Raw genomic sequence first — 13,622 nt, forward strand, 5'->3', positions numbered from 1 at the left:
CAGACCTATTTATCTTTTGGACACTGTGAGGAAATCTAGAGGAGACTCTAGGAGAGGTGCTGGTACCTGAAAATCTGATACCGAAAATGGTAGTACATCAAGAGGATTGGCATGCGGTCAACTCCATGATCGCATCTATCCAGAACAAAATGTAAAAGGCAGAGGAGAGGAGGAAAGCGCGTCACATATGCCGCGTATAGAAGAAAGGCGACCCAGCTAAAAGTGAGCCGACTCCGCCCTGTAGTGTAATACCTTGTGGTGGTTCTGCGGAGCAGGGAGGGAGTCGAGGGTGGTTTAGTGGGTAAAAATTCCAGTCACTGGTGTGTCTGCCTCCTCAAAAGAAGAAGGACAGACGGACAGACAGACTACGACTCGATTCTAATAAGGTTTTCTTTCACACAAAACGTTATTGAGGACAGACCGGCAGACAGAATGCCGATTTTAATAAGATTTTGTTTTACATAAAACCTTTAAAAGGGGTGTTTCTTATCGGAAAGCACTTCAAAACCATTTATTCGCAAGGAATGCTCTCATCTTTGTTGGTGGTATATGCTTTAGGTTGCAAACAAATTTTTAAAGAAAAGAAGCAATAATCGAAAATTCTGGAGGGTCCTCCCCTCTTAATGTCGAGACTTCGTGTCTATTTGCATATTTGGTAGACCCTTTCCCAAATATTGCTATGTTCCCCAACGAAACGCCTCCAGTCTCCTTCTTTCGACTATCTCAACAACTCTTCATACGGCGAAACACCTTGCCTGTAGGCGAGCTTAAGTTGGTGAACATCAACATTGGAATTGACAATACTTTGACGACGCACCCATTGGAATCTTTTTCTCAGGCGACGGACTTCTTTCCTTTGCTAGGAAGAGCATTCAACATAGCATAATCAGGAAACACGAATTATTACTTTAATCATATTTTTTTGGAAGTTTTCGTTTAGATATGGCATTACCGGATACCCTTCCAACCCTCACTGTCATTGGCTTCCATTCCATTACTCACAATTGTCAAAATGACTTATTCCAGGCTTCCTTTTCCAACGAGAGCGTAAGAACCGGCTTCGATGTTTACACTCCGCTCTACGCATGCTTCCCATTGAATGCAATAAGAAAGCGTTTGACTGTGTATGTAGGTGAAATGTCAATTAAGCTGTGCATGTGCCCGAAGAGAGCACAATATTTTCTCTTCACCCATCGATTGCTTGGAAGACGTGTAATCAAGAGAAACACGAATTGAACGCTCTGGAAGGCACCTTCCAAGGGCATATCAGAAAAACAGCATCACGCCGAGACCGACTTGAGTTCAGTTTTTCAGTGGGAATTGAAGGAAAATGGCGTGTGCTGTCGGCTCGAGATTGTGCAATATTGACAGTTGTTAGTTGTGGGATTCGCGTTTAGGCTTATTGTTGTTGTTGCGCGGCGGAGTGTGCTTTTGTCAGAAATTGTTTGGTCGTCGGTCATTTCTTGGAATGTTGTCAATTTTTGGTTGTGGTTTTTCCGTGTTGTTTACAAAACAAAAGTGTTCTATGAAAAGATGATTGAAATGTCGGATTGCGGTGAGGTGAAATGCTAGAGAGTGTTCCCAGCAATCTGATTTTATCATTCGGGAAATAGTCCGCGGTTAGCTGGCGTCGCGGAAGACGGCGAAAAGTGTCGGTGGATGGGTGTGTTTACTTCTTGTCTCGAAGGCGCTAGCTTGGTCTCGGGTCGTCCTTGCAGTAGTTGTGCGTGAAGGAAACGTCTCAAGAGCAGTTCGGGTGAATATTGACGAAAATGCGTGGTTTCCGTGAGAATGCCGGCAGTTAATATTGGGCTGAAAAATCCTTGAGTGTTTCGTGAGATTCTGATTTCTTTGTGAAACCTTCGCCCTTTTAGGGTGTCCTGTGGTAACTCGTGTTTCCTCGTTCTGCTGTGGAAACTACAGTCAAGTGTTGTGGGGAAAATGGGAAGAGTTCGTCGGACCAGCCATAATAAAGGGAATGGAGTTGGTGTTGAAGGAGGCGCAATGAGGCGCCGGCGGTTGGTCAACCTCCTCGGGTTCCTGGAGTCAAATCGGACTCTACTTGTTTTTGGATTAGTGCTGGTAGCGGTCGCCTCGTTCACAACGTGCAAGGCCAGTCAAGGTACGTACATTAACCCCTTGCAGTAACTAGTCAAGTTCCAAATATTCTTAGCACCTCCTTGTCTCCGTCGTCCTCCGAAAAAACACATTAAACTGTTGTCGAAATGAATAAATTGCAAATCCAGTCAGACGAAACGAAAAACGAAAACTGTCGCTATTTTATGTGTGCATGTTCCCAACACCGGCGACGACGGATACTCGAGAGCTCGAAAAGTTGTCTGACAGGATATTTGCTCGCTCCTGGAGTCTCGTGTGTCAGCAGCAGATGTTTGTCGGTCTCGTGTTGGATGGTGGCAGCAAGGTGTTGGTCGTGTCGGGAAGGAATCAGAGTCGTGTGTATCTTTAAAGTTTCGTCTGCATCTTAAATTATGAATGCATTCCTCGGAGAAGTTGTAAGAACAACTTCTGGACTGGATTTGCGATTTCCAGTTGAACGCTTGTGTAATGGAATCATGTCCACGGTGGACTATTAAGGCAACTTGGTTGGGGAGGTGGTGAAAGTTTGAACACTGGTCCGAGCTGAAAGGGCTCCTTTTCCACTTTTTTATATGTCAATGACTTATCGTTACATTTTCAACGTCCTAGGCCAACATGGACTGATTACCAAAGAGAAGCTCCTCATCACCAATCCCCAACTGTTTAAATCGAAAGGCTTTCATCTTCCCACTGACCAGAGTCCATTAAATTCCCATTTATTATTAATGCGGCGACCACTTAATCAATCAACCTGGTCGGCATTGCATGGTATTCCCCTGTAACCAGTTTCCTTTGCTTAACATTCATCTGAGTGTCCACTAAAAGTCTTCAGAGTTTTTTTTTCTCTGGTAAACTATATCACGAGCTTCAAGTATTTCTGTTCTCCTGTGACAGTAAAGGCTGCAGGTGTGTTGACTTAAGGATGATGAAGAATAAACGCCGAGTCATCGCTAGACACCTGAGTTCTCCACGTGTAGAAGTAATTTTCGTGGTTCTTGGTAAGACATTTCAATCCTCGTGCAATGTCTCCCGCATAAATATAGAAGTTTTTTGGTTTATTAGCTAAAGAAATAAACTATTTCGCAGAACGTTTCGTCATACTTTTAACGAAGGACTGTAAACGTTGAGGACGCAGATACTCAGAGCAAAATACTTTCTAATTCCTTTTTAATGACTCGATTACTCAAAGGGCTCTTGGTGCATAGTATGTGGTGGTTTTTACCCAGCTATTGCTTCCCTTAGTTTGCAAGTCCTTGAGGTAACTAACTACATACTTGAATTGAACCTTCCCTTCCCTCCTGCGTCTTCCCTCTCTTTAGGATTACATTTCAGGAGCGTCTGCGTTTTTTTTTATGTAATTCTTTCCTGCCTTTTTTAGGGGCTAGGTCTCTCTGATTCATGCAAATTAGTGATAAATAGCTTTGTCATCATTCAGGTAGGGACGAAAACAGATCCAATTATCAAGTATTATGAAATGACAATTTTGGAAACAGATGGTGGACCAATGCAGTGACATTTACGCCATTTTGTTGGGCCATTAGCAAGTATCAAATGCGAATACGTGATAAGCTAAAAACGCGTTTGTCTTGTGTTAAATATGTCGAAATTTACACCAAAAAACAATAATTTGTGGACAATAATCAGAAATGGTGATTTTCACAAACGAAGCTACGCGGAAAAGTGTCAAAAAGGTACGAAGACATGCAATTTCAGACATTATTGGACGTAGATGATTCGCAAACACAAAACCAACCGGCACAATTATCAAGCGTAGGTGATTCGTAGCGTCAGTGCAGGTATTTCCAAGCCCCTACCAAAGATAGGAAAGAATTAGAAGATGGCAGATGGGTACAGCATGAGTTGAATGAGAGAGAAATGGAGAGGCGCATAAGCATCTGTCAAGTTTTCCTATTACCGGGAACCCAGAGGAGGGTGACTGTGAGCGTGCCGCCCAGACTGTTCAGCACGTTTCTGCACTGCCTTGCCAGCTTCCACATACCTGGTAAATGACACAGTTTTGTATTGGGTACTCTGTAGCGAAGGTTGCTCAGAGAATGTTGGGAATAGACAGATTCAAAAGTGTTGGATATATAGTTTTCGTTACGCGTGGCTTTCCCATCATCATGGAGATGACCAAAGTGGAGTTCCCGGTCGTCTTTGGATCGTTCTTTCCTAACGATTGTTGCTCTTGGCAAGTAGTCAACAGAGTAAACAATTTCAATTAAAAACGCTAACATTAAGAAAAAATGTTGACTTCTCATGAACAGGAATGTCGCCTTAAAACATTCGTGGCGGAGCAACCAACTTACTCTTTGAGTTGAGGCTTCAGAATACACGCAAAATCTTCCCTGCTTGTCGTAAGAGGCGACTAGAAGGGATAGAAATCGTAGGCCAGCAACATCTAAATTTTGAAATTTTATTCCTACCGAAACGTCAACAACACCTCGGATAGGGACTGATCTCACGGCTACGACCTGTGGCTATCGAAAACGGACAATGATTGGTTTCTGGAATGTGCGCACGTTCCTCGACAACGATAGCGATATAACCTGGACATGGGCCTAAGCGAAGTAAGATGGTGGAACGGAATGGATTGAAAGCTCTAATGACGCACTCGAATTCCAATTTCGAGCGAAATCGCGCGAAGTTCAGCGTAGTGTGCGTCGTGACAAGAGAGAATTTGCTACTGTGCTGATCAGGGAAGCGGAGGATGCCGCACAACGCTATGATTTCAGAAGTGTTCCTATACCGTAAAAGAAGGATGTTAAGTGCCGACTTATCATCGACAATGACGAACAACTTAAAAGGTATAAAGAACACTTCATCACGGTTCTTAATCGTATCACATCCGGTGAGGTTCCTCTCCTTGTAAATGAAATAGTTAGTCACCGTAACATGTCATTTCGGCCATCAATGCACTCAAACGGAGTAAAGTCGCTGGGAATGACGGTCTGCCCACAGGAGTTATCGCTGCAGATCTGCTGCTTTGCTCGTACATGAATCTTGGAAATCCGACAGCTTTCCCAGAGTTTTGAAAGAGGGGATGATCGATAAGATTGCAGAAAGAGCACTCGTTTTGAGTGTGACAATTGGAGAGGTGTTTACGTGCTTCTTGCAATTGCAAAGATAATAGCTAAAATAATCCTGGAACGCATCAAAAAACACCTTGAAAGCTTGATCGACAGAGAGTAAGTTGGTTTCTGTTCCGGATCGCCCTGCATTAACCACATCAATATCCTATGGATTATTTTGAAACAGTACGGGGAATTTAGATCTTCGCTGCACCTGGTCTTGATCGATTTCGAAAAAAGCCAACAAAACTAAGGTTCTCAGTCTGACGGGTCATCGCACTCTCCCTGTCTGCATTAGTGGACAGAGCATCAAAGGCGGCGATCCATTTCTATGTCTAGGAAATGTGGTTTCTGCCGATGGCTGCCCGACGCATTGACAGCGCTAGATCTGCTTTCGCTGCCCTGTCTAAAATCTGGAGATGCAGTTATCTCAGCACTAAGATCAAGTTGAGACTGTTCTGTGTTGCTATATGAATGTACTTTTACTCAAAAGTTCCAATCTTCCGCCTAATACCTGTCTACTTTGTATCATCGGAGTACGCTGACCGCTGGATAACAAACAAAGAACTTGTCGGCACCCAGGCTTGGCACTCATATGCGATGTGATAGGAAGACGGAAGTAGCAGTGGGTAAGTCGTACTTGAGGGAGGGGCGACAATTACATTACGGGCTACCAAATGCAGCGGAATCTACTCGCCCAAGATGGCCGACGATTGGGGCGCCCCAAGGGCACTTTGTACAGAACAGTACAGGATGAGTGCGAGCGCCTCGGGAAGTCGTGCGGGACCTGAAGGGCATTTCAGGTAACCGTGATCGATGGCATGTAGGTGTGGTTGGCACGTTATACTCCACCAAGCGGTGAATTGCAACCACATAATCCTGCGGATTACGTTGATACAATGGTCTTCCAACATTTAACGGAGATTTGTTTTTAAGGGAGTTCGAAGAGAGTTAGGTAAAAAGTCTAAGAAAATAAAAGGAAAATCATGACTCTAGAAGGGGTAAACTTCACGACCTCCGTAAAGAATCTTCAATTTCAGCTCTTAGAGTGGGCCTTTGTTTACCTGTGCATCGCGAAGCGTATGGGTTCACTTTGTCGGTCTTATCTGTTCAGCTGAATTGCTTAATTCCCTCGGGGCAGCTGGGCAATTTGGATGAATCGCGCTCGCGTACTCCAAATTTTATTCCTTTCGCCAACCACGTCTCTAAAATGTCTCGCCTAGAGGCATTTCGTTTTCTGGGATATACTACACTATGAGTCGTTTAAGCTGTTCAGGATAACGCAGGAATTGGAAGAATCTCTCGAGTGTTTACGGCTAAACTTCGAAATTATCGCCGATACTCGGCTGACGCGTGACCTTACTTGTTCCTAAAATCGGTGCCTCTTAGTATTCATATTTTATGACGAACTCTGGTTGTAATTTACTCCATTTAACTGGATGTCCGTGGAAACCCGTCCATTGCTTCATTTCCGCTCAATTCAAGTCCAGTAGACCTAACTTTTCGATCACTCTTACGATTCGTTGACGTTTTTGATTCGGTATCCCACCTTAAAATCTCATATTGAATTGGTTTATCCTTAAATTGTCAGATGATGGAGGATCCGTATAGGATGGATTTCTTCCCCGCTTCATCAGGAAGCTAACTCTTTGTGGGTTCAACGATCAGCATTATCTCGGCACCCTCGTGCTAATTAAGCCTTCTACTGGATGTATACCTCCTATCATATGAACACCCTTGTAGAAATCTTTACCGCCTCTTTAACCGCATACGATTTTCTGGATAATGTTCCAAGTAAAAAAGGTAGCCGTTTTCTCGAATTTTCCGACTCAACCCAACTTCTTCCGCAGCCGCAAAGTTTGTGGTCCTTATTTTTCTTTTTCCTTTCAAGGTGTTAGCCAGAGATGTGAGATGTGTCTTTCAATCGTCGCCTTATTCAGAACCTTCAGCATCTCCTTCACTTTGTCTTAATAATAATCATCGTTGGCACAACAGTCCATATTGGATCAGGGCCTTGAAGTGTATTAGAGCACTTTATTCGAGACCATTACGGTCCACTACAGTACACTGTAGGAGGCAATGTGGTCAGCATTGCGCTCGCCCGAGATTATTACCCTGATTTGACTCAGATACTCATTCACAGCTGAGTCGACTGGTATCCGACGTCAAATCACGATACAAATCCCACTGCCGCCAGTGAGATTTGAACCGCGACCTTCCGCACGACAGCCTAGTGCTCTAACCACTCAGCTATCCGGACACAAATAGTCACAGATAGTCCCTCAATATCCGTAAAAGATAGTTCGGCACGTGGAAATTATTATCTAGTGTACCTAGAATGTCTTTCCATCTTACGGAATTAATGGCGTTTCTGACGTCAAGCGTTACGAAAAGCACCACCCGTCGAGTTTGGCCACCATGCATGGCAGCATCTCTCTGCTCTAAAACCAAACTGCCGGGGAGATAAATCTCCGGCAGCGTGTATCGCTTCAGCGAGTCTACTTCTAATGAGCTTTTAGAGCACTTTTCCAACAGTGCGAAGCATACATAGTGGGCGGTATGAAGACGGCAACTCGGGGTCGCCTTTCCCTTTATGGATCAGCGCAAGCCTCGCCACCGTGTTGGAATACCAGTTTGTATACCTCTGCTGGAATACCATCGGGCCCTAGCGACTTCTTGTTTTTCGTAGAGGGGATTGCCTGTTCCAACTCTTTTATAGAGTAAAGTGGAAAGTCCTCTGCGCTCTCCGCGCTAACGTCATCATCCCATGCGGGATGTGCAGGGAATAATGCCCTTTCAATGCGGTCCATCTGCTCGGCTTTAAGTGAACAGGGTTTCCGCAGGGCTCCGATTTTTCAGGTTACCAGTTTGTAACCGAGTCTCCACGGGTTCCCATTCATTTTGTCGACCAGATCCTGCCAGCAGCGAGCTTTGCTCTTGTTTATTGCGCTGCGGTGGCTCCTTTTGGCTGATTTGTACTCCGTTACTATGGTACATGCCTCCTCCCGGTCGCTTAGACGCAGCGAAGCCTCTGACACTACTTCCGAAGTTCTGTGATTTCCACTGTCCACCAATACATAAAAGGTTTGCAACGTCTCGATGCCCTCCTGTGCATAGACGCTCCGCAGGCCGTCGTTATCAGGTTCATAACTGCATTCACGGCAGTATTGGCTGCAGCGCCACTGCCCCCAGGAGTACCCTCCAGTGCGGCCCCACCTGTTCCAAGAGTTTCGGCAAACCTCCTCACTTCACTTTCGCGAAGTTCCATGCACAGAAAGAGCATCGGGGTGGCGCACACCGAGACTTTGTGTTCACCACTTCGAAGTCAATGTATTGATGGTGGCTTGCCGAGAAGTCTATCAGAGCTCGTTACCCGTCCACCGGCGACACCAGTGATTCCGACGCGGAGATTACGTTTGGAATGCTTATATCGCAGCCCGTGGATCCTGTGTTTAGAACTACCTGTCTTGTTCTCGCGGCCATTTCCAAAACTCGTTTCCTTCTGAAGTCTGTGGGAGGCATTCCCCATTGAAGTGCCCTGGCATTGAAGTCATTCCCGACCAGGATCCGCCTATCTATGCCTAAGATAGCGTCCTCCAAAACATCAAGCGTGCGTCGAAAGTTCGGCTTCGTTTCATTCGGCGTAAAATAGACACTGAAAAACATTATCCCTGAACACCAAATCCAGACAAAGCCCTCGGGCTTGGGTAAGAACCCTAAGGAGGGTGCCGACCCGAACCCATATGGCAGCGGTACCTGATATGTCATGGTGTCATGAAACTGGGTCCTTGTTTTGGTACTGCTCACTGATGCGCAGTGTGCGCAACCTTCTCATCAGTCGCGCCACGGTCCCTGTAGGCTGGCCGCATTTATGGCGTGTTGCCCTTCTGTCAGGTCCCCGACAGGTTGCACATGTGTGCCCATAATTCAAACATCTGTAACATTTGTTCGGGGCGGCCCGGATTCGTATCCTACACACTACCCAACCAATTCTTATTTTCCCGTTGTTTAGAAGTTTCCTCGCGTATTGCTCGGTAACTACCACCACAGCGAGTTTTTGGCCTCGGGAGTTCGTAGAGGTGATACCAATTCGGGCAGTGGTTATCTCTGGAATTCGCGTCAAGGTCTCAGATTTCCAGAGAACATGTGGGCTCTAGGCTGGAAATCAAAGCTTGTTCTCCTAGAAACCTCTTGACTGCTTCACAGAACGTAACTTATTTATTGTCTTCGGGCCTAGTTCGACTAGGACTCCACCACCCTTCGTTTTACGAATGGAAGACGCTTCTGCTCCGTTGTCTTCAGGTTTAATCTTGTAACGGATTTCACTGAGGACTTCCGCAAAAGTCCTGCCTTCCGACGGCTTAATGAGTAGAGCTGGCGGTCTAGTCCTAATTTGTCTTACCACCTTTTCTTTTGGTGCTCCGTCTTTCGTGTCCGCCTTAATTTTAGGCGAAGATTTTTCTGATGGCGCGACGTCTTGTTGTCTCTTATTCCTCTTCGCCTTCTTCTTTTGAGCCCTGGAGAGTACCTGAGTGAAGTTTCCTTCAGATGTCCTTTCCTCCTTTCGTTTTTCCGCAGTTCGCTCTGTAATGTGCTGTGTGCGATCCATTTGGTACTTGTAGTGTTCTCATCGGGAAGCAAGGTTGTTCGTGCTTCCTGCGGATTTTCTCTTACTCTCCACGTCCGCCTATAATATAAAATCCTGTCCAGGAGCTCCTCCAGTTCCATTAGCCCGTTTTTCACCTCTTATCTGATGTTTTTCTGGAGGAACGTCGCAGATCGCATGCCCTGCGGCGTAACCTACGATTAGTTGATCGCGGAATTCACGGATGGATCAGCGCTCACTCGGGGCAACGCGGTCTACTAATACCGGTTCAATGCATACTACCCGACCAGAGTCCCGGAAGGGCTGGCTCCTGATACACGTCACAACTACCACCTTGGCAGAGCTAGGCTCACATCACCCCATCGACGTCGACAAGGAGTTGCCGACGGCTCCGGGGATTCCAAGTGTGTCTCGGAGTGTATCGGTCACCAGCAGTTCGCTATTCGCCGAGAAACTTTCTCGAGGCGACTACCTAACACGCAGGTATTATGCCAGCTAGGGGGTCAGAACTAGTTGCTCGGGCACCCCGGGGACGCCACTCCTCGTATCGTAAGCGACCTGTTAAGGGTCGTTGACGACCCCTGAGAGCTTGCACGGAACAGTGGCTTATAAGGGACCATGCGGCCAAACTCGGCATACCCTACAGTTCACATTGTCAAAGCTGCGTAGGGAAAGAGAGATCCTCAGGGACCTCCTTTGCAATTGCGGAGCTCTAGAATATAGACAGGCTTTGGTGATCTGGGGCGGATATATTCTGATTTGCTTACCCTTAGCCCTTCCCACAGCAGTTACGGTGTTAGAGACTTAGGTCTTATGACATCAAAACGGCAAATCACAGCGCTAATCATCGGAGCCTAATTATTATAGTTGTACAGAAGAGGTTTGTTAGTCAGAAGCGGAGCCTCGCAGGACCAAGTGAAACAACTCCCTCACTGTGTTATTTTCGACTTAATTTGATTGAAACTGACACTCAAACGACCACTTTTGACAGCCAGTTGTTAGATTTCGAAATTTAGCTCTAGCCAACAAGCAGTTCAATTTCAGGTTTGCGAATGGCAAACAGTGGTACTGAACGGTACTGAATAACTAGAATATCGGCGAGTTGGAGGTCCCGCCAACTGAAGACGACGGATAAATGCTAATACCATCAAGCATAGAAGTCCGTGAATTCATTGACTTAAAAATCATAAGTCGCCAGGAGCCGATGGAATTACAGCCGAATTGGTTAAATATGGAGGCAACCAATTACATTAAGCGATTCATCAACTTGTGCTCAAGGTGTCGGACAGCAGATCAATGCCTGACGACTGGCAACGAGGGATTATCTGTACCATAGATAAAAAGGGAGATATCACGCAGTGCAGCAATTATAGAGGTATCAAGTTGCTGAGTAACATCTATAAGATATACCCTATCTTGCCAGGCTGGATAGCCCCATACGTCCAGAACATCGTTGGCCCATACCAAAGAGGCTTCACTCCAGGCAAATCAGTAATAGATCAGAGTGTCTCAGTGCGGCAAGCGATGGAAAAACCGTTGGAATATGGCCATTAGTTGCACCATCCTTTCATCGACTTTTAAGCCGCCAGGGTAGAACTGTACACAGCCATGAGAGACTCCGGTATCCCGACGAAATTGATAAGACTGACTATGCTGACCCTAACCAATGATGAAAGCAACAAGATCATTCTCGAGACTTTTCAACATCCACAACGGTCTAAGACAATGCGATACCCTAGCATGCGTCCTTTTTAACCTGGCCCTGGAGAAAGTGATTGGCAATGCAGATGTAAATGCGAGAGGCATCATCTTCCTTAACTCGACCCAACTGCTGGCCTACGCTGACAATATCGACCTTATGCTAAGAACAACCCGAGATGTACAGTCTGGTTTCATCCAGATCGATCAGGCGGCGACAAAGAACCAACAACATTAAATCGGAGACCTGGGTTCTTAACAAAAAACAAGTCGGGAAACCGGAAGCTGGCCGCTTCAGGTATGAAAGGTTTTGGGTATTTTTTAGTACGTAGTACGTAATACATCCATATATTATGTGAGAGTATCCATTTTCGGGTGATATTGACATTCATAGTCTTCAATTTTCAAAGCAACAAATTTGAGGTATTATAACTTTGTTAGTAATAGTGCGATTTCCACCAAACTTGGTAAGATCATGCTCTATATTATAGTCTATATCACTGCAACATTTCATGGTACTAGGATAAACGTAAGGGGGGTTTCTAACCAATTACAAAAAATTGTAGTAATATACTATTATTAACTTTATTTAAACAGATATCGGCATGGAAGGTATTTCGGAGCCCAGGCACCATATAGCGGCAGCCTCCTGATTTTTTTCAGATTTTTCGGTTTGGTAGTTTCTGAGAATGGCCCCCTTAAAGAAGTGATCACTTTCAACCCCCCGCGCTCCCCACCCTTCCAACGAATGTCAAAACTAAGATCGGCTTGGAAAAGTACTAATCGAGACCTTTAATTTGATACCCCACATGACTATATTTGATGAAAAAAAATTTTACAGCCCCCTTTTGCATGTATGGGGACCCCCTCTTAAATTCGACCTAAAAGGATGTAATTCACTGTATGCGTGAGAGTTCACAGTTCCCACCTTTCTACCAAATTTGGTGTCAATCGCTATAACCGTCTCCGAGAAAAATGCGTGTGACGGACAGACAGACAGATAGACAAACCGATTTTAATAAGGTTTTGTGTTTACATAAAACCTTAAAAAGGCGACCTCTTGGCCGCGTTCGAGAGAAGAATCGTCTGAAGAATTTTTGGCCCCCTACGTCAGGACGAACGATTCTGTAGCTTACATAATAATCATGACCATCAGGTTGTGTATAAAATCCGGCTCAATAGTTTAGTGTTGGCGGGTCATTTAGTCCGTATGGATGAGGATCATCCAGCCCGGAAAGTCTATAAGGGCAATATCTATGGTAGGAGAAAAAGACGAGGTAGACCCTGCCTGAGATGGAACAATGGCGTAGGTCAGGACTCCAGAAAGCTTTTAGGGATATCGAATTGGTGGACTTCGGCGCAAAATCGGGATGTCTGGAGTTCCTTACTAAGGCAGGCCTAAACCGGATACCGGTTGTTGCAGCGTTGATGATGAGCAACTACTGGGTTTCCAAGATTGGAGGACGCGGTCACGTGATTGAGATAATTGGAGGACAACGATCCAGGTGGCCAGGGCCGGACGGTGTATTGCCACGATGACATATCGCCATATAATGCGGAAACATTGACGAAGCTCCCACGTTCACGTCATCACGATCGCTGTTCAGTAAAGTTTCATCGGTCTTACTGTTCGTAGGACGTCCGTAGAGGTCATCGTTTTCCGCTCTTTCTTTACCTTCTCGGAACAGCTTGTGCCATTCAAAAACACCAGATCTGCCCATGGCAGCATCACCGTAGGCCTCCTTAATCATGTTGTGAGTCTCTTTGGTCGCAACCTGCTCTCTTCAAGGATTGAGAGCTGATTGTAGATTTTTTTCCAGCGTCCCCTTTATCGATCCTGCCCGCAGACTGCCTCTCGTCCGCTCATTTCCTTGGGGAAAAACTACTTTCTGAACAAAACCTGTACTTCAAATCAAAAAGATGCATGACAAAAGTAAGATGATCTTCTCGGTGGATGTCAAATATGAACAATGATCAATCGACAAAGATGCCTGCTTTTGATTTTTTTTTTTGGGTTTTCGGAAAATATTAGGTTGTTGCAAATGAAATGCTCGTTTTGGTATTAAAATTTGAAAGGACTGTAAAGCTTACAAAAATTTATTTATTTAATCAAAACAGGTGCCAGTCGATTCAAAACACTTCTCCCAGCG

At 45.3% G+C, this 13,622-nt stretch overlaps 1 protein-coding gene across 2 annotated transcripts in view; it reads left to right on the top strand.

Annotated features, from left to right (window-relative positions):
* The first annotated feature begins 1,302 nt into the window (after positions 1 to 1,302).
* The window catches only part of LOC119661688 (neogenin), a 480,846-nt gene continuing 468,526 nt past the window's right edge, over positions 1,303 to 13,622 (top strand). For both annotated transcript variants that reach the window (XM_038071132.1, XM_038071133.1), the window contains exon 1: positions 1,303 to 2,122. In XM_038071132.1, coding sequence (XP_037927060.1) covers positions 1,942 to 2,122 — 181 coding nt within the window. In that variant the 5' untranslated portion in view covers positions 1,303 to 1,941. The remainder of the gene's footprint in view (positions 2,123 to 13,622) is intronic.

The sequence above is a fragment of the Hermetia illucens genome, chromosome 1 (genome assembly GCF_905115235.1).
Source record: "Hermetia illucens chromosome 1, iHerIll2.2.curated.20191125, whole genome shotgun sequence".
Classification (NCBI taxonomy): domain Eukaryota; kingdom Metazoa; phylum Arthropoda; class Insecta; order Diptera; family Stratiomyidae; genus Hermetia; species Hermetia illucens.